At 35.9% G+C, this 20,000-nt stretch overlaps 1 protein-coding gene across 12 annotated transcripts in view; it reads right to left on the reverse strand.

Annotated features, from left to right (window-relative positions):
* Window positions 1-20,000, reverse strand: part of LOC135226425 (protein NDRG3-like) — a 392,774-nt gene that overhangs the window by 213,429 nt on the left and 159,345 nt on the right. Inside the window, exon 1 of one of the 12 annotated variants that reach the window (XM_064265972.1) lies at window positions 5,947-6,202. The exons of 10 other annotated variants lie outside the window; for them this stretch is intronic. In XM_064265972.1, coding sequence (XP_064122042.1) covers window positions 5,947-5,954 — 8 coding nt within the window. In that variant the 5' untranslated portion in view covers window positions 5,955-6,202. Of the gene's footprint in view, window positions 1-5,946; window positions 6,203-20,000 lie in introns of those variants that run through there. One more of the 12 variants, XM_064265977.1, reaches the window with a different exon arrangement.

The following is a 20,000-nucleotide window of genomic DNA, read 5'->3' on the forward strand; positions in this document are numbered from 1 at the left end:
GGAATAATCTGAGAGAAAAAAAGGATTTGAGTATTGATTTCGAGCTTGTGTATTTTCGTTTACTACGTAGTTAAGTAAACAGACACTGAAAGATAAATCTTTATTATTTTCATATTTTTGTTATTTTTATTTTTATTATTTTTATTTCTATTATACTTTCAAGGGCTCTTTTTCCTTTGAAAGCATAAAAAATAAAATATAAATAAATACAATAAAAATATAAAATCATAAAAATAATAAAAATTTGAAAAAGGATATGATGTAAGAAATGAGTAAATTCTGAACAAATGAAGACTGAAATTTGTGAAGAAATGAGTGAGAGAAAAAGTCAACTAGGAACATATTTAGAAAGCGAGATTACAAAGACATTCTTCAATTACAGGACGGCAGATAATTGTACTAGATACTTGAATAAAGTGTGATCCGACCACCTCCAGCTTGCTCTCAGTGAGTGCTAAAATCTACAGTTAAATAGCACATTATTTCACGAATGAAAATTAAAATAAATACGCAATATCTTATTAGAAATAACTGTTCTGTAATGTTTAACAGGCACATTATTCATTTTTTTACATTTTCATTCTAATAAATAAATCATAAATATCCTATTCTAAAATTCCTGTAACTTTAACTCAACGCGAAACACCTTTTTCATAGCCTTTTAGGCTCTTCCATACACATTTCCTAACCCCCAACAACAACAAGAACAACAACAACAACAAAATAGTTTGTAGGCTTACTCCCCGAGTTAGCGAAAATTGATAGGAATGAGTGAATTCTAACCCATCAGTGAATAATACATTCATGAGGAACATATTAGCGAATATATATATATATATATATATATATATTATATATAATATATATATATATATAGATAATCTATGCCTATACATATATATATATATAATATATATATATATATATATATATATATATATATCTACACGAATGTGAAAAAACAAAACAGAAATGAGTCAAGAATACAAGTGAGTAATGAAACTGTAAGAAGTTACAGACTTCACTGAAGAAGAGAGCGAAGCCAACATGAAATGAGTGAGTGCTTTGCCAGCTCTGGCGCAACGTTCTCAAGGCCGGGCAATAAATGTTAACAGCAACTTGGTGATGTCAACGCGGCAAAAAAAAAAAGGGGCAGATTAATGCTACGAGCGACTGTGCTGCCTCCATTACAATTTGGTAAGGCCATTCTCTCTCTCTCTCTCCCTCTCTCTCTGATAAGTTACTATCTATGTCCCTGTTTCTATCGATATTTCGGTCTCCTATCTATACATTTGTCTCCATATTTATTTAACTAGGTATATTAACCCCTCCCTATGTATAGCTTTTGTCGATGACTCCTTACTCATCTAACTATAGTAGATTCACATCACTCGTGCATCTGATGCCTATGCCAGTCCCTTACGACACTCCTGATTGGCTGTTCATAACCCAATCACAGGGCTGGAAACTCTCAGTCTCTCGAGAGAGTTCACATAGGCAGGATGTATGTTCCACCTCTCCTAAGGGATATGTCTTTCAGAAGTATCCCTCAGGAGAGGTGGAACATACATCCTGCCTATGTGAATTCTCGAGAGAGACGAGTTTCCACCCTGTGACTGGCTTATCAACAGCCAATCAGGAGCGTCGTAAGGGACTGGCCTGGGCATCAGATGCACGGGTGATGTGAATTGACTATACCTGTCAATTTATTTTCCTTTTATTCAACTGAGTATACTATTAATCTCTTCCCATATATATATATATATATATAATATATATATATATATATTATATATATATATAGATTTTGTCGATAAGTCCTTACCTACTTATATACCTATCATTCTATTTTCCTCTTTTATTGACCTATTTAGCTATCAGTAATGAAATGGAATACAGAAGTTTCCCCAAAAGGCCAAGCACTGGGACCTGCGAGGTTATACAGCGCTGAAAGGGAAACAGTAAAAGGTTTGAAAGGTGAAACAATTGTTAGAGAGGGTGGAAAGTAAGAAGGAAGATAGAGAATGTGAACGGAGGTACAGTAAAAAGAATGAAAGGGGTTACAGCTAGGGGCCGAAAGGACGCTGCAAAGAACCTTAAGAAATGCCTATAGGACACAACCTCCCTACGGGTTACTTAGGTACGTAGCTCTTCATCTAATCATTTATCGCTTACTCAGTGAGTAAGCCGACAAACTGCTTTGTTGTTGTTGTTATTGTTGTGGGGGGTGGGGGGGGGGGGGGGGGGAGAGAGGCAAGCCCTATGGCAAAGACTAAAATGTTCTGAAAAAAAGTTTCGTGTTGAGTTCAAGATACAGGAATTTTAGGATAGGATATTTATGATTTATTTATTAGAATGAAAATAAAAAAAAATAAAAAATAAATAATGTGCATGTTCAGCAGTACGAAACAATGATTTCTAATAAAATATAACATATTTTAATTTTCGTTCGTAAAAATTAATATAAATATGTTATATTCTATTAAAAATCATTGTTTCGTGAAACAACGCTCTATTTGACCGAGTAGGCTGGAGGTCGGATCACGCCTTGTTTATTTATGTCTCTGCTTCCCTCTGTAACCATCTATTGCCATTTTTCTTACTCTTCCTGCACAGCTCATTTCCCCTCGGCGAAAAAAGGTCTCCAATGACAGTCTCGCTTTGTTAGTCAGTCAGTGTTCCAGGCGTACAATACTGTCTGTCATTACCATTGATGATACCGTAAATGTCTATAATTACCGTTAATGATACTGCGTCGTCTCTTTGTTGTTACTGTTGACGATTGTTCCTCATCGCAGTAATTACCGTCGATTTTTTTTCCTTTCGTCATTTCCTTTTATGTATCTTAATGTTATCAATTTCAAAGTCATTCTTGTTATTATATGTCAGTCTTATTTTATCTTATCATATCAGTATTATTACCAGTATTACGCTACCGTTTTCATCTTTTAAATCATTTTTTTTGTACTATGGTGAACACTATTATCATCATAATCGGTCACACTTTCTCTGGACACTATATCATCTCTTCCTTTGTTCATCATCATAAGTCATTCGTCATTCCCCAAGTTATTACTTAATATGTTTTACAGTACTGCTGTCTCAATAAGTAATCTTTTTTCAGTAATTAATAATCATCAATAAACTTGCATCTTCTTCTTCTTCTTCTTATCATTATTATTATTATTGAAAAAGAAACCCACAAATTCAATTTGTAACTTGTTTACTTCTAAGTATTTACATTAAGTTTTACTCCACACTCGAGTACTTTCAGGCCCTTCTGTGGCCCATTCTCAAGAGATGTTTGGGATGTTAGCCTGGGTCAAGGCCCAGCAGTCTTCTGGAACTTCTTCTCGTTGTGCTGTCATTTATGCGATGGCTGTTCTGGTTTTCTTGAGAGTTGCCAATCCCCTCTTGTCGCTCTGATATCCTGAGCTGATGGTCAATGGGATTCACCCTTGTGGTAAGGGTGTGGTCACCGAAAGTCTGTTGGGCAGGAAACCTAATCTCCAGGTCAGCAGGGTCAATCTTAGCTTCTTTTAATATCAAAGCTCGGCTTATGGGATCTTCTGAGGTAAAACCTTTGTTTCCTTCAATTACTTTGATCTCTCTGATAAGCGCACCTGTTCCAGAAGACTGCTGGGCCTTGACCCAGGCTAACATCCCAAACATCTCTTGAGAATGGGCCACAGAAGGGCCTGAAAGTACTCGAGTGTGGAGTAAAACTTAATGTAAATACTTAGAAGTAAACAAGTTACAAATTGAATTTGTGGGTTTCTTTTTCAATCGTCAGAAGAAAACTGAAAGAAGTTTTTGTTTTGGTTGATTATTATATTATTATTATTATTATTATTATTATTATTATTAATACTCCTATAAGTGTTACTATCATAATACGTAATTTTCACCAGCGTCAATGACCTTGGAAGCTACGACGCCAGATGCCACACAACATCAAATAACACAAAATGATTTGGCCCTGTTTTACGCCATATCAATCATTATCTACATCTCACCTCTTCCTATAATCAACCTATAACTGTCACCCGTCATTCCTAATCTAAATGAATATATCTATAACTATTATTATCCCATTAAATGACATTTCCTGTAACAAGGATCTTGGGGCGCAAAAAAAAAAAAAAATCCCACCGTCCTTGGAAGTTTTCATGAGTAGCAGGAGACTTAGCAGGATACTATACTATCTTGAGACGCAGGGCGCCTCTGGGGCCTTATCAAAGGAAGGCTCCTCCGGACACACGAAGGATTTCGACATCTGACTTTCCAAGTGTTCGACTTGAGAGAAAGAAGTCTTTCAGGAGTTCGCAAGATGAGATTCTGTGGCCCGCAAAGTTATTAGGGTACACGTTGGGTGTTATTGCAGTGGACACGTATTGGATATTTTCAACAGTGGTAGAATATTCTAGTTTAAAAAAAGTGTTCTATCACATAGCAATGCGCACATATTCTAGTTTAGACAGAAATGTGTTCTCTCACATAGCTATGCCCACATATTTTAGTTTAAAAAAAGTGTTCTATCACATAACAATGCTCACATATTCTAGTTTTTAAAAACAAAAGTGTTCTATCACATAGCAATACTCACATATTCTAGTTTAAAAACAAAAGTGTTCTATTGCATAGCAATGCTCACACAATCAAATAAAACGGAAATGTGGTAAGATTCATGATTAATACGATAAAAAGAAGTCACTACTTTCGGCAACGCCGATACTGCGCAAATGTCACCACAATGAAAATTTACATACCAAAGTCTTTTAATAAACACCTGGACACAGAGAGAACTCGTTGCGCAAGGCTAATAGGACAATGGGATTTACTACGAGGCAACACCTACCGCAAAAAAAACAAAAAATAAAAACAAAAAAATTAAAAGGTACTTGTAACGGATTCACCGTCCAAGGATTACATCTTTTTTCTCACCGACTGGGAGGAAAAACGGCTCCAGGAGTTGCATCACATTATTTCACGTCAGGGAAGAAGAAGAAGAAGAATAAGAACAACGAAAATTCAGATAATGGAGTCACGGTGCTTAGTTGCTGGTTTTGTAAAAGGAGGTGGGGGGACGAACGAAGTGTTTTTTGCGTTTCGGAATTGACTTTCTTTTTATTTTTTTTCCTTTTTTTCTTTGCGATGAGGGAATGAACGCGGGTGGAGTCTCTCTCTCTCTCTCTCTCTCTCTCTCTCTCTCATAGCTGACAACCCGTACGAGGAGTCAGCAGACTACGAACCCAAGACTTCTCCAAAGAGATATCAGCATGCAGAAAGAGAGAGAGAGAGAGAGAGAGAGAGAGAGAGAGAGAGAGAGAGAGAAGCAAGTTTGCAAGAACAGGTGATAGATAGATGAACGAGGGAATGAAAAATCAGACGGATACCACCTGAATTCCGGAGACGTCAGCACCAGGGAGCAGGAATGAATTTCCTCTCCTTACCTGAACATTTGGAGGCCAAAAGATTTCACAACTGCATTAGGCAACTGTTCCACGTTCTCGTAATCTAGAAATAAAACTCATAGCCAACCAGCAGACTAATTCCTTCCATGCAAAGTCTGCAGTGACGTATTCAATATCTAATGATTTAACATGCATGAGATGAGTTTAGGTTCAATCTGGTTCAATGAGGAACAAGTACTTATTCTCAATATGACAAATTTGACGAACCTGATAAAATACTATCAACGTTTTCAGTTATATATTCAACAACTCGCAAGTAATGACCCACAACAGCATACGTCTTATATATATATCTATATATAATATATATGATATAATCTTTTTTTTTTAATATACATATTATATATATATATATATATATATATATATAATATATATATAATTATATATATATATGAATAAATCCTCGTTTCAAACATTTATAACGTGACTGGAATAGGTAACATCTATTATATAACACAAAGATACTCACCAAGACATGGCGTTATATCGTTTTACTTCAAATTACACTAAAGCTTTATAAACACTTCACTATAACAGAATTTATGAATACAATTTGAATTTAAACGAACCACCACCGGGAAAAAAAATATTTCAATTTCAATTCACTGAGATAGATCACAAACGACCGAGGGCAGGATATATATAATATATACGGACAATGTAGTATATCCAGGTGTGGAACCTCCACCAACCCCGTCCTCCTTAATTGCCACACAACGTTCGCTAGCAGGTGTTCCTCCTCACAGCAACGTTCTCTACGCACGTGCAAACACGGCAATGTTACAGTCGCGACTCCCAGCTCTCAGGCTCAGCTAAACGCTAAGCGAACAACAGTTTGCCTTGAACAACGGATGTCTCGCCAAATGTTGCTGCTGCTGCTCTCTCTCTCTCTCTCTCTCTCTCTCTCTCTCTCTCTCTCTCTCTCTCTCTCTCTCTCCAAGAGTGGGATACATAATCTTATTTCCTATGGGTGAGAGTTTTTCACAAAATAAAAGGGAATTTGATCCTGTTGGGTATTTGTGTCACACACAGATATATATATATATATATATATATATATATATATATATATATATATATATATATATATATATATATATATATATATATATATATATAGCCAATTTAAACGCATATGTTGCAATAGTGCATGTATGTATATATGATTATATTATTATATACATATAATATATATATATATATATATATATATATATTATATATATCTATATATGCATACTATATTGCAATATACACTCTTCAATTGGCAAAAAGAATCACCTCTCCCTAATTGATTAGTAATTTCAACAAAGAAAAATAAATGTATGTAAAAAAAATTAAACAAAAAGTACTTCGTAAACAAACCAGATCAAAGATCACGCCACGGCCCTTGGGGACGAGTAAACCGCCCTTGTACGTGAAAAGTTCGAAACGTACATTTGTGGCGTCTTTCTGAGAGAGAGAGAGAGAGAGAGAGAGAGAGAGAGAGAGAGAGAGAGAGAGAGAGAGAGAGAGAGTTCGTGATCCGTGAAGAATCTAAAAAGTTCAGTCGTGGTAAGATGGGGGAAAGAGAGTACAGTACGGGTTGCAATACACGAAGACTTTGAAATACTGTTGCAAGTTGCTTTAAAAGGAGGGGAGAAGGCAAATGCAGTAATGTATGGAGCATAAAAAGTTCATTATTGGTGTTTCAGTACGAGGGGAGACTGGCAGCAGGGTTAACAATGTAGGGAGAGTTTAAAATAATATTAATCTTGCTTACAGTACCACACCAAGTATTAGTTTTCTTAAAAGAAAACTACTAGGCCGGTTTTGTGAGCAGGTCAAGTCACTGATTGGTAGGAGGTCAATGACCCTATGGTGTGTATGTGTTTTTCTACACTATTATTATCCTCTCAGCTATAGTAGATTTACATCAATCGTGCATCTTATATCTAGGCCAGTCCCTTACGACGCTCCTGATTGGCTGTCGATAAGCCAATTACAGGGCTGAAAACTCTCGGTCTTTCTCAAGAGTTCACATAGGCAGGATGGACGTTCCATCTCTCCTGAGGGATACTTTTGAAAGACGTATCACTCACGAGAGGTGGAACGTACATCCTGTCTGTGTGAACTCCCGAGAGAGACCGAGAATTTCCAGCCCTGTGATTGGCTTATCAACAGCCAGTCAGGGGCGTCGTAAGGGACTGGCCTACACATCAGATGCACGGTTGAAGTGAATATACTATAGCTCCAAAACCACAGGACGTACAATCACAGGATGCAGAGCGTACAGGGAGACAGGAAAGGCTGTGAAACAGCTGTCCTCCAAACAGATCAGCTGACCTCTGGTGACGAGTCAGTCTGCAACCAGGCTGTCATCTAAATATCCTTTCTAGATGCATTTCTATTTTCGATTACTCGGGGAGTAGGCCTACAAACTTTGTTGTTGTTGCTGTTGGGGGTTAGGAAAGCATAAAATGGCCTGGAAAAGGTGTTTCCCGTTGATTTAAAGATACGGGAATGTTAAGATAGGATATTTATGATTTATTTATTAGAATAAAAATGTAAAAAAAATATATAATGTGCATGTTAAACAGCATAGAAAATGTATTTCTAATTAAATACAGCGTATTTATTTAAATTTTCGTTGGTGAAACAACGCTCTATTTGACCGTAGATTTTAGCATGCGCCTCCAGTAAGCTGGAAGTCGGATCACGCTTTGTTCTCTTTATAGTTTAGTTTTTCCCCTCTGTAGTTAGACAAAGACACAAAACGGAAGAACAAGGACGGCCAAGAAATGGTAGCCATGAGGCAGGAGAACCTAAGGGAAACACGGGGCTGAAACTTAACACACAAAAGAGGAGAAGTTTACCTGGGACACAGTGTTTGAACGAGCTTCTAACTGATGCATCACTCTTCTTCGCCTGAAGTAGTAGGCTATTCTGGAGCATGCAACTCCACTCTACTCCAGAGTCAAAAAGTCCACATAATCCAGCCAGGCTCGACGAAAGTCTCATCACAATAACTGTTTACTCGCGAACTGTATATTTGTGTTAATCATGTTTCCAAGTTCCTGGCTCTAAAGTTGACAAAGAATGAGCTATTGTCGATGAAAGGATGTAAGCTTGCTTGCTTGCTTGCTCTCTCTCTCTCTCTCTCTCTCTCTCTCACTCTCTCTCTCTCTCTCCCTCTCAATAACAACATACAAAATACACGGCATATGCGTTCATGAAGCGGTTTCTCTTTCCCTTGAGAACATACTCACCCTTTTCATTTTATATTTCCCATAAACATTCATCTGCCCCTCCCCCCACGTCCCCGCCCCCTCTGCTGACCCACAACAATACCGAAGCACGTCCGAAACGGTAATGTATTCACGTGCGTTCGCGAATATAAATACTTCAGGAATCCAATATGCAATACACTCCCCCCCCCCCCCCCCCCCCAACAGAAGTTTGAAGAGTTGCTTTGTTCAGCATGCCACAGAAAATGGGAGGCGTCATTGTCTGCCACCTCGAGTATTTACGGGAATGAAATTGCACCAAAGAGAATATGATGCCATTTGCAGTTGAGCGCAGTTGCCTGGTCGAGGCTTGCCTTTCCAACGGCTCCTCCCCATCAGTCGATTGTGCGTTGATCTTAGGTTATGTGTACCCCATTTCTTCTATTCTCTGATTTAATAGTCAGTGTTTTTTTCCATCATAAATCTCTTGCCAAATAAATGCTTTAATGACACCTTGTTCTAAGGTTGCTGTAATCCCAAGATTTCATTCATCTCTTTGCTGTATTTTTTTCATCAGCGCCTCATCGACTGACTTTAAAGCACAACTATATCACTCGATACATAACTTTTGAAAACTCACTGTTTTCATCAAAAGAAACAATTCAATTGTTATATGAATATCAAATACTGTAACCAGAAATACATAACCACATGCAAGTCCGGAAAAAGGTGGCGAATATCGCTCAAGGTTAAAATTCCATAGAAAAAAATTGAAACAATCATTTTTCAATAGGTTGCTAAACCACAGCGCAGAAGTGGTTTTCCTACGAGCGGCATTGAGTCACACTGAGGCCTGAAAGCTACCGGAGTAAATACTGGGGAATTATTACCTGGCCGGTTAGGACACGAGGTCTAGTTTTTCAATGGCTAGGATGCTAGGTCTATTTTTCAGAGGACAATGGCTAGGACGCAAGGTCTAGTTTATCAGAGAACAACGGCTACGACGCGAGGTCTAGTTTTTCAGAGGACAATGGCTAGGACAAGAGGTCTAGTTTTTCATAGAATAACGGCTAGGACAAGATGTATAATCTTCCACAGATCAAAGGTTAGGAAAAAATATCTAGTATTTTCGAAAGACAATGGCTAGGACAACACATCTAGCTTCAGGGGCAATTGGCTAGGACTGGAGATCTCTCTCTTTCGTTACAGTTTCAGCTAAATGAATCCAACATCCTGCTAGCAATGTAACCTATTTAACTTATATCAACGTAACTTATATTTAAGAACATTCAACATTCAAGTTTGCTCCTGAGCCAAAGAATAAAATGTGCTCCAGAGACAAAAAAAAAATATAATAAAATGTGCTCCAGAGCCAACGAATAAAATGTGCTCCAGACCAAAAAAAAAAAAAAACGAATAAAATGTGCTCCAGACAAAAAAAAAAAAAAAAAAAAATGCTCCAGAGACAAAAAAAATAAAATGTGCTCCAGAGCCAAAGAATAAAATGTGCTCCAGAGACAAAAAAAAAAAAAATAATAAAATGTGCTCCAGAGCCAAAGAATAAAATGTGCTCCAGAGACAAAAAGAAAAAAAATTAAATGTGCTCCCGAGCCAAAGAATAAAATGTGCTCCAGAGCCAAAAAATAAAATGTGCTCCAGAGCCAAAACAATAAAATGTGCTCCAGAGCCAAATAAATAAACTGTGCTCCAGAACCAAAAAATAAAATAAGAAAAAACTAAGAAACAAACAAACAAAACTGACGACGATGTACCCAAAAAAACACGCAGCCCTGTTTGTTAGACTGCCAGAAGGACGACACAAAGCTATTAGTATAATTACGTTCTAACGATAAGAAAATGGCTGCAAGCTTCTCAGATTTTTACTGCCTCTCTTCGAGACATTCGTGCCCACGGTACATTACTTGTCATGCAAATGATCTGCCCAAGGGACCCAGGGCACAGTATTAAAAATAATGCATCTCTTGGTTGGAGTTTTTAAGCTCTTTCAGTATTCATGAACATGAAATCATCATCCTTTTGACTTTGTAAATACAGAATACACAGTCATAGTCAGTATTCAGAATCATAAACTCAGCATCAACTTGGCTGTGAAAAGGATGTGAAAAAACAGAATACAAAACCTTAGAATTAACCAGATCTTCAAGTCCAATAACGAATGAAATGACGGTATTCTAAAGCCTTTTCAACAGATCTTCAAGTCCAATAATGAAAGAAATGACGGTATTCTAAAGCCTTGTAAACTGCTCTTCAAGCACAATAAAGAAAGGAATAAAGTATTCTGAAGCTTTGTAAACAGCTCTTCACGTACAATAATGAAAGGAATAACGGTATTTTCTAAAGCCTTTCAAACGCACCTCCACAAAAAGAAAGAAAGAAAAAAACATACACACACTAATTGAGCTGAACGTTGCATATAAAACATCCCCCAACTCCACTCTTTCAAATCCTTCGAAAATAAAAAAAATAAAAATTACGGCCCTTCATTTGAATTCTTGAGAGAGAGAGAAAGCCGTCTCACAATGGCTCCCCCTATGAATTCCTGAGAGAAACAATGAAAAGGGTAAACAATCGAGTCGCTATTTTGTTTGCCTCCCCTGGATGTAAACATCAACCGAGTAAATATTGCTGAGAGCAGAGCTTCCTCTTGCTTTTGCTTTCGGGCTCCTTCAGGACCCAATTTGCATCTGCTTGCGCCAGGAAATAGAGTCGATGCAGGCGAGTGGTCTCGCAGAACAAAGAATGTTCTAATATGAGACAAAGTGTTCTCGTATAACGAGGGATGTTCTACATTTAATTTAACTTGAACGTTCTCGAATAACAGTGCTCTCGTATATACCAAAGAATATTTTATTATAACAGTGTTCTCGTATAACGAAGAATGTTCTAATATAACATTGAATGTTCTCGTAAAACAAGGAATGTTATAATATAACACTGTTCTCATATAAAAGAGTATTCTCGTATAAGAAAGAGCGGTTTTTATAAAATAAATGTTAAAATATAAGAGGGACTTCTGTAAAACTAAGGATGTTCTAACATAACAAAGTGTTCTCGTAGAACAAAGAATGTTATAACAAAGTGTTCTCATAAAACAAGCTATGTTTATATATATATTATATATATGTGTGTGTGTGTGTGTGTGTGTGTGTGTACACAACAAAGTAAAGTCAACCAGTATGACGCAAAACGATGTAGGGGTAAAACAGGTCATAAACACATCGGCAACCTGTCGTATACATTTCACAAACAAGTCAATTGATGGATAATTGTACGAAGCCCTGATTAGGACTACCTGTAAGTCGTCAACTTATATAAAACCTATTTATGAAGTGCACGATAAGTTGCTAACATGTTCATGACACTATACTATATAAACTCATGATTTCTGGTAACGAGGAGTGACCTAACTTAACAAAGAGAGGCCACATGTAACAGAACAGCTTTGATTAATAACAAAATAAGGCTTAATATTAATGAAGAATGTTGATGAAAGAAGGTTCTAATATGACAATCATTCATAAGGAGTGCTCCATTATAAAAGAGAATGTTCTCTTACATGACAATCGTTCATAACAAGTGTTCTAATTAAAAAAAAATTATCTCTTATATGAGAATCGTTCATTAGGAATGTTGCAATATAAAAGAGAAAGTTCTCTAAAATGGCAAATATTTCATAAGGAATGTTGGAAAAAAAAATGCTCTCATGTCAAAAAGAGTGGTTAATAAAATAAATATTTTAGTATACTAAAGAACGCTTCTATAGACTGGACAACAGATATTCTAATGCAATACACCAATAGGAAGGCAAGATTAGCCCTCTTGTGGACTCTCAATACAATGCATAATTAGCACAGTGTGCGCTACGGCAAAGTGATTGCGCAGACTTTGCATCACCAGACGGCAACACATGACAGGACCACTAAACAAGACAAATAATGCAACATATCTTCTTCCTTACGATGCAATGCACAATGCATTACTTCCCTAGTACAATTCTCCTTATTTTTTAAAATAATTTACCAACATTTTTTTCCTATTTATTTGTTAATCTATTCATTTTTTTAATAGGTGATCTGTTCCGTTGCATTTCCCATTATATTCTACTACTTCTTTCTAATGAACACCTTAATATTCTTTGGTTGCTTGAATTTCGAGTCAATGGCTACTTTGGGCTTGTTCCATATGAATAGGCTCTTCTTCTTCTAAATAATAATAATAATAATAATAATAATAATAATAATAATAATAATAATAATAATAATAATAATAATATGCTAGAGAAAATTGTACCCATAATCATAGGGACACTAGGCACGATCTTAAGATACCTGAAAAGGAACCTGGAAAATCTAGATACCGAAGTAGTTCCAGGACTCACGCAGAAGTGTGCACGCCTAGAAACAGCGCACATAGTGAGAAAAGCGATGGACTCCTAAGGAGGCAGGATGCAACCCGGAACCCCACACTATAAAAACCACCCAGTCGAATAGGATGACTGTGATAGAAAAAAATAAATAAATAAACAAATAAAAAAATAATAATAATAGTAACAAGGAGGATTTACCATTTGGTATCTTAATATCATAAGAGAATTCTTTTTTCTAAACGTAAACCGGAATGCGGAAACAGAAATGTACCTTATTTCCATCAATGCTGTAAACATTAAGTATAAGAGTGCTTTGATCCCTAAGGCACGGCGGCTTTGTATTCTGCAATCTTGGTATTTCATAATGTAACTCCCTTGATGGTTTCATAAACGAGCAATATATAAGAAAACGCTGCTGTGATTTTACTCTCTCTCTCTCTCTCTCTTAAAATTCGTTTAAACTACTATTAACATTAAAAATTAAATACCTCTCGCTCTCTCTCTCTCTCTCTCTCTCTCTCTCTCTCTCTCTCTCTCTCTCTCTCTCTCTCCTGGCTTACTAAGTATAGATGAATGAAAACCGCGATATAATATATATCCATTCCTTGGTTACTACGAACCTAGATTAATGAAAACCGTGATGTAATATATTCGTTCCTGGCTTACTAAGAACCTAGATTAACATACATACACCGACAAGGATACAAACAAACACACACACATCTATTTACAGCGAAGGAAAAGCCGGAAAAAAGGAAACTTGAAAAAATAAGTCAAAGGAGAAGGTAATAATCCATAAAACCTAGTCCAGACTTCAAAAAAAAAAAAAAATTAACTCCCTTCAAAACAAAAAAAACAAAAAAAAAAAATAACCAACCCCCCCTCCAAAAAAACACAACAAAAACACAAAAACAAAAAAGTTTCTAAACTGGCGCTTAAAGACGAAAATGAATAGAAACGAAAAAAAAGGGAAATTGAAAAAAAATTCTTCATGACGATATTTCCGGGAGGTTTAATTATCGTCATGCATTTATGATAACAACCTTCTATAAATACAGAACTATTTCGTCCTCAAGCAGGTAGGCAGGCAGGCGGCCTTTCCAAACACCATGAATATCTCATACAGAGAGAGAGAGAGAGAGAGAGAGAGAGAGAGAGAGAGAGAGAGAGAGAGAGAGAGAGATTAAAGTGGTGATTTTTCCCAAAGAGAGAGAAAGGTAAAGTGAAGTATATCTTAGTTTAACCAGACCACTCAACTGATGAACAGCTCTCCTAGGGCTGTCTCGAAGGATTAGATTTTTATTCACGTAGCCAAGAACCCATTGGTTACTTAGCGACGGAGCCTAGAGCTTATTGTAGGATCCGAACCACTTTATGTCAAGAAATGAATTTCTCATCACCAGAAATAAATACCTCCGGCTCTGCATTGGCGGCAGCGGGAAGCGAACTCGGGCTACCATATTGATAGGGAGGAAGTTAAGTGATGCATTTTTACGTAAGAGAAACACGAAGAGAGCGAAAAAAAAGAAAGATGTTGCTTGTGACAAAGACACCAGAGAGAGAGAGAGAGAGAGAGAGTCAAAACTTTATTTTCATTTTACAATGGTTATATACCAGATTCAGAGAGAGAGAGAGAGAGAGAGAGAGAGAGAGAGTCAAAACTTTATTTTCATTTTACAATGGTTATATACCAGATTCAGAGAGAGAGGGAGAGAGAGACCTTACAGACCTTACAGACCTTACAGTTCGTTCGGGTTGCCCCAGGTCCCTCAGTGTGAGGCGCCTCTAATGTCTACCAGAGAGTTGCTAGTACATCTTCCGGTATATTTTGCATCTTCCAATCTTGGATGGTCTGGGATGCAGTTTAGATATTTGTCGAGCTTATTCTTAAACACATCTACGCTCACTCCTGATATATTCCTCAGATGAGCTGGCAACGCATTGAATAGACGCTGCATTATCGATGCTGAAGGTGCGTAGTGGATTAATGTCCTGTGTGCCTTTCCTTATTTTCCTGGTATAGGTTTTGTTTTGGGCACTATTAATCTACCTCTGCTTGCTCTTTCTGATATTTTTAGTTCCATGATATTTTCTGTTATTCCTTCTATCTGTTTCCATGCCTGAATTATCATGTAGCGTTCTCTTCTCCTTTCTAGACTATATAATTTTAAGGATTGTAGTCTTTTCCCAGTAGTCTAGGTCCTTAACTTCTTCTATTCTAGCTGTAAAGGACCTTTGTACACTCTCTATTTGTGCAATATCCTTTTGATAGTGTGGGTACCATATCATATTGCAATATTCAAGTGGACTACGAACATATGTTTTATAAAGCATAATCATGTGTTCAGCTTTTCTTGTTTTGAAGTGCCGTAACAACATTCCCATTTTTGCTTTACATTTTGCCAACAGAATTGCTATTTGATCATTGCATAACATGTTCCTATTCATCACACACCAAGGTCTTTAACTGCTTCCTTATTTGTGATTGTCTCATTATTAGGGTCCCCTATATGCATATAGCTTTCCTTCTCTGTCTCCATAATTTCATTGATTCAAATTTATCAGTTAAATTACGCATCCTTTTACCTCTGCCCAATCATATACTTTGTTAAGGTCTCTTTGTAGAGCGTTCCTATCTTTCATCACAAGTAATTTCTCTACTTATTCTTGTGTCATCAGCGAAACTACTCACTACCGAATCCTTAACATTACTGTCTATGTCTTCAATCATAATAACAAACAATATTGCAGCTAGCACCGTACCTTGTGGCACACCGGATATTACCTTGGTTTCATCCGATTTCTCATCGTTTGCAAAAACTATCTGTTTTTCTGTTGTGTAAAAAATTCTTTAACCATCTTCCTACTTTATCTACGATATTTGTGTTTTCTAATTTTCTTTGCTAATATATTATGGTCTACTTTGTCAAAAGCTTTTGCAAAGTCTAGATAAACCACATCTGTTTCATTTCCGCTTTTCATATTTTTGAATATGTTCTCACGGTGGACTAACAGTTGGGTTTGTGTACTTTTTCCGGGTACGAAACCGTGTTGTCCTATATTAAACAAATTATTTTTTATTAAATGTTTCATAATATTTTTCTTCATTACCCTTTCATACACTTTCATAATATGTGATGTTAGACTCACAGGCCTATAATTACTTGCCTCTAGTCTTGATCCACTTTTGAAAGTAGGGGTGATATATGCTAATTTGTGCTCATCATAAATCTTGCCTGTATCTACACTTTGTCTTAATAATATTGCAAGTGGCTTTGCGATAGAATGAACTACTTTCTTTAACAAAATAGCAGGGACTCCATCCGGCCCTGCAGCAGCTCCATTTTTAATTTCATTAATTGCCTGCACAATATCAGCTTCATTAATTTCTATGTCAGCTAAATATTCACTATTTTCTTCCCTTACTTCTATATCATTATCTCAAGTTATCTTATTCTAGGGGTGAATTCTCTCTTATATCGTTCTGCCAGTATGTTGCAAATTTCCTTTTTTCATTCGTTAATCTCCCTTCAATTCTCAGAGGGCCTATTTCTATTCTTCTTTTATTCATCTTCTTCGCATATGAGTATAATAGTTTGGGGTTTTGCTTGATATTTAATAGGGTTTTTTCTTCCAAGTCCCGTTTTTCATTTTCTTTGATTGTATAATCTTTTGTTCTGCATTTTCTATCTTACTTTTTAGTTCAATAACTTCCATGCATTTTTTTCTTTTGCAAGACCTTTTTTCCACTTTCTGATTTTCTGGAACAAGATCCTTCTGTCTCTTGGTATGCATGAATGATGTTTACTTTTCTTCTTCGGTATATATTTTTTCCACTATTTTCTCCAATATTTTATATAATATCTCCGTATTTACCCTTATGTCATCACTTACGAAAATGTTATCCCAATCTTTGTTTAATTCTTCATAATTTCTGACCATTTATATTTTACTGTAGAAGTTGTATTTTCCATATCCTTCCCACTTTTTCATTTCTTGCTTATCTCTATTTTCACTTGCTTTGGAATGAACTGTTAATTCTATGACATTATGGTCTGAAATACTCGCATTATAAACTATTATTTCTTTAACATAATTCATCTCGTTCACAAATACTAGGTCTAAAGTATTTCCTTTCTTGTTGGCAGGTGATTTATTTGTTGAATGTTGTATTCTAGTAGCATATCTAATAGCTTTTCAAATTGCCTCTTATCTTCTGCACTACTATTACTCTCTTTTTTATATGTATAAGTACAACCACAATCTCCTATTCGTTCTTTCCATTCTACGAAAGGAAAGTTGAAGTCCACCAGATAGGAGAATAGTCCAGTCCTTGTGATTTCTACATATATCATCCAATTTTTCAATTATTAAGTCAAACTCTTTAGTATTAGGAGGTCTATATATTACTATGTTCATCAATTTTCAGATTCAAATTCTACCGCTATTAGTTCACATTCTGAGTTACTATATTTTCTCATATATTTTTCCTTGTTTTTTGTCTTTCCCATATATTGCGGTTCCCCCTTGATTCCTATTTTTTCTATCTGATCTATAAGTTTGGAACCCTTTTATTTGATCATCATTCCCAGTCTCTTGGGGAATACAGGTTTCACTTATATTCATTATATCTATTTTCTTTTCATTTTGGGTTAGTTCTTCTAAGTCCTCTATTTTTCTTTTGAGTTACTCGTAACTAAACCCTGCGCATTCATCACTATGATGGTTTGCGTGTTTTCTCCTTCATTTAATACTGGTAGTAATAAGGATTTTCCCATGTCTCTTTCCTGTTCTGGTATGTTGTTCTTTTTTTCATTTCCAGAAATTCTGACATTAAAAATCCAACTTTTCCATAATATTTGATCTTCCTTCATCATAATTATTCATTTTGTGTCTGAATCTGCAGTTTTCACGTTTCTGCATATCTCACTGGTGGTTTGCTTTTCTCTTTTACCTGATATTCTTGATTTCTCTCTTATTTGTTTCTTTCTTATTTTGGATTTTATTACTTGGTTGGTTATTTATTTGATTATGATTCATGGCTACAGGGTGCATATATTTGCATTTTTTGTCGAACTTACATCCTTTTCCTTCTTTTAGGTTTTTACATATTTTGGATGCAGATCTCTGCAATCATCCCCATATCCATCTAAGTATGCACATTTACCATATATTTCATAGTTTTGACATATCTTAGGATGTTTGTAGTAACATCTTTCTCCAAATCTGCAATTCCCTCTTTTCAAAAGGTTGCAGATTTTGTCTTTCTTGTCTATTTTTTCCTCTTTCCCGTCATTGTGTAGATCTGGGTAGAGCCTCTTCGGGATTTGCTTTCTGTTGTCATATCGTAATTATTTCTTCGTAGGTATGCTGCTTTATTGCCTCATATGTAGTATCAATGAGTATCTCTGCATCATACTTTTATCTTGTTCTTTGTTTTCCTTATTTTTTCTGTCATTTCATTTTTGTTTCTTCTCTTCCGTTTTCCTCTTCTTCTTTTTCTTCTTCTTCTTCCTCTTCCTCTTCTTCTTCATCCTCAACTATTTGTACATTCAATCTTGATTTAATAACATTGTCTATCCATGATAGACATGTTGAACAAAAAATTCTTGTATCTTTTCTCAAATCTTGTATTACCTCAGCACACTGTGGATGGGTCGGAATGTGCATGCAGCACATTTTCTGATTAGGTTTTGTGGATTGACTATGCTATACAAACCTTACACAGTTTGCATGCTTTTGGCATCTTTTTCCTAATGCATCAATTAGGATATTCACAAGATTCACCTTATTCATTTTCTTTGTCGGAATATGTTGGTTTATGTATATTTTCTTTATGAGTCTCTTGACCACTTGGATTTTATTTGGAACTTCTTCAATTATTTTCAAGATGTTTTCATTAGATTTGTTCCAGTTTGAAGGATTATATCCTTCTAATATATCTATGAATGCTTTTGTATCTTTTTGGTTAGGACTGTTGCTGATTTCATAGATGAGAAATGCCAGTTCCCTTCCTGCTACCTCATCGTATTGCGAATCTGCTAAACACGCCAAATTACGCCACCTCTTCCCGCAGTTGGAACTTACTGCCATCTTGTTCTGATTTATAGTATTACACTTGATAAACTAACTTAGAAGACGCTTTATCCTACTATTTTCACACTAATCTTATCACCGATAGTTCACGAGAGAGAGAGAGAGAGAGAGAGAGAGAGAGAGAGAGAGAGAGAGAGAGAGAGAGAGAGAGTCAAAACTTTATTTTCATTTTACAATGGCTATTCTACATGACAGTTAAAAAAAAATATGTGCCGCATCCATTTACTTATAGGATACCAGATTTTGAGAGAGAGAGAGAGAGAGAGAGAGAGAGAGAGAGAGAGAGAGAGAGAGAATATAATGAAGATCAAAGTGGGCCAAGTTCAACAAGGCATGAAACTTTCCGGATAACTTTTCTTCTTCTTCTTCTTCTTCTTTCTGAAGAACAACAGAACAGCGAGGAATTCTTTTCGGATTCCGAAATGAATAATTAAACGACCATTAGAGACTGGCTCGATTAGGAAAGATTCCGAATTGAATGCTTCGTAATTCATCATTTCTTTTAATTGAATTGAAATGAATATAGAATTTAGAAAAACGATTGTTAGAAAAAAAGTTATTAGTATAAAAAAAAGTTCCTTAGAAAAGTTTTCTTAGCAAAAACAATTCATTAGCAACAGAAAAAGTTCCTTAGAAAAATGTTTCTTAGCAAAATACGTTTCTCAGTAAAAAGTTCCTTAGCTAAAAAACGTTTCTTAGCAAAACTGGATATCTTTAAATAAAAATAAACGTTCCTTACCAAAAAAAAAGGCCATTAACAAAAAGGTTAATTAAAAAATAAGTTTCTTAGCAAAAACGTTTCTCATAAAAAGTCTCAAGGCACAAAACGTTCTT

The sequence above is a fragment of the Macrobrachium nipponense genome, chromosome 14 (genome assembly GCF_015104395.2).
Source record: "Macrobrachium nipponense isolate FS-2020 chromosome 14, ASM1510439v2, whole genome shotgun sequence".
NCBI lineage: Eukaryota > Metazoa > Arthropoda > Malacostraca > Decapoda > Palaemonidae > Macrobrachium > Macrobrachium nipponense.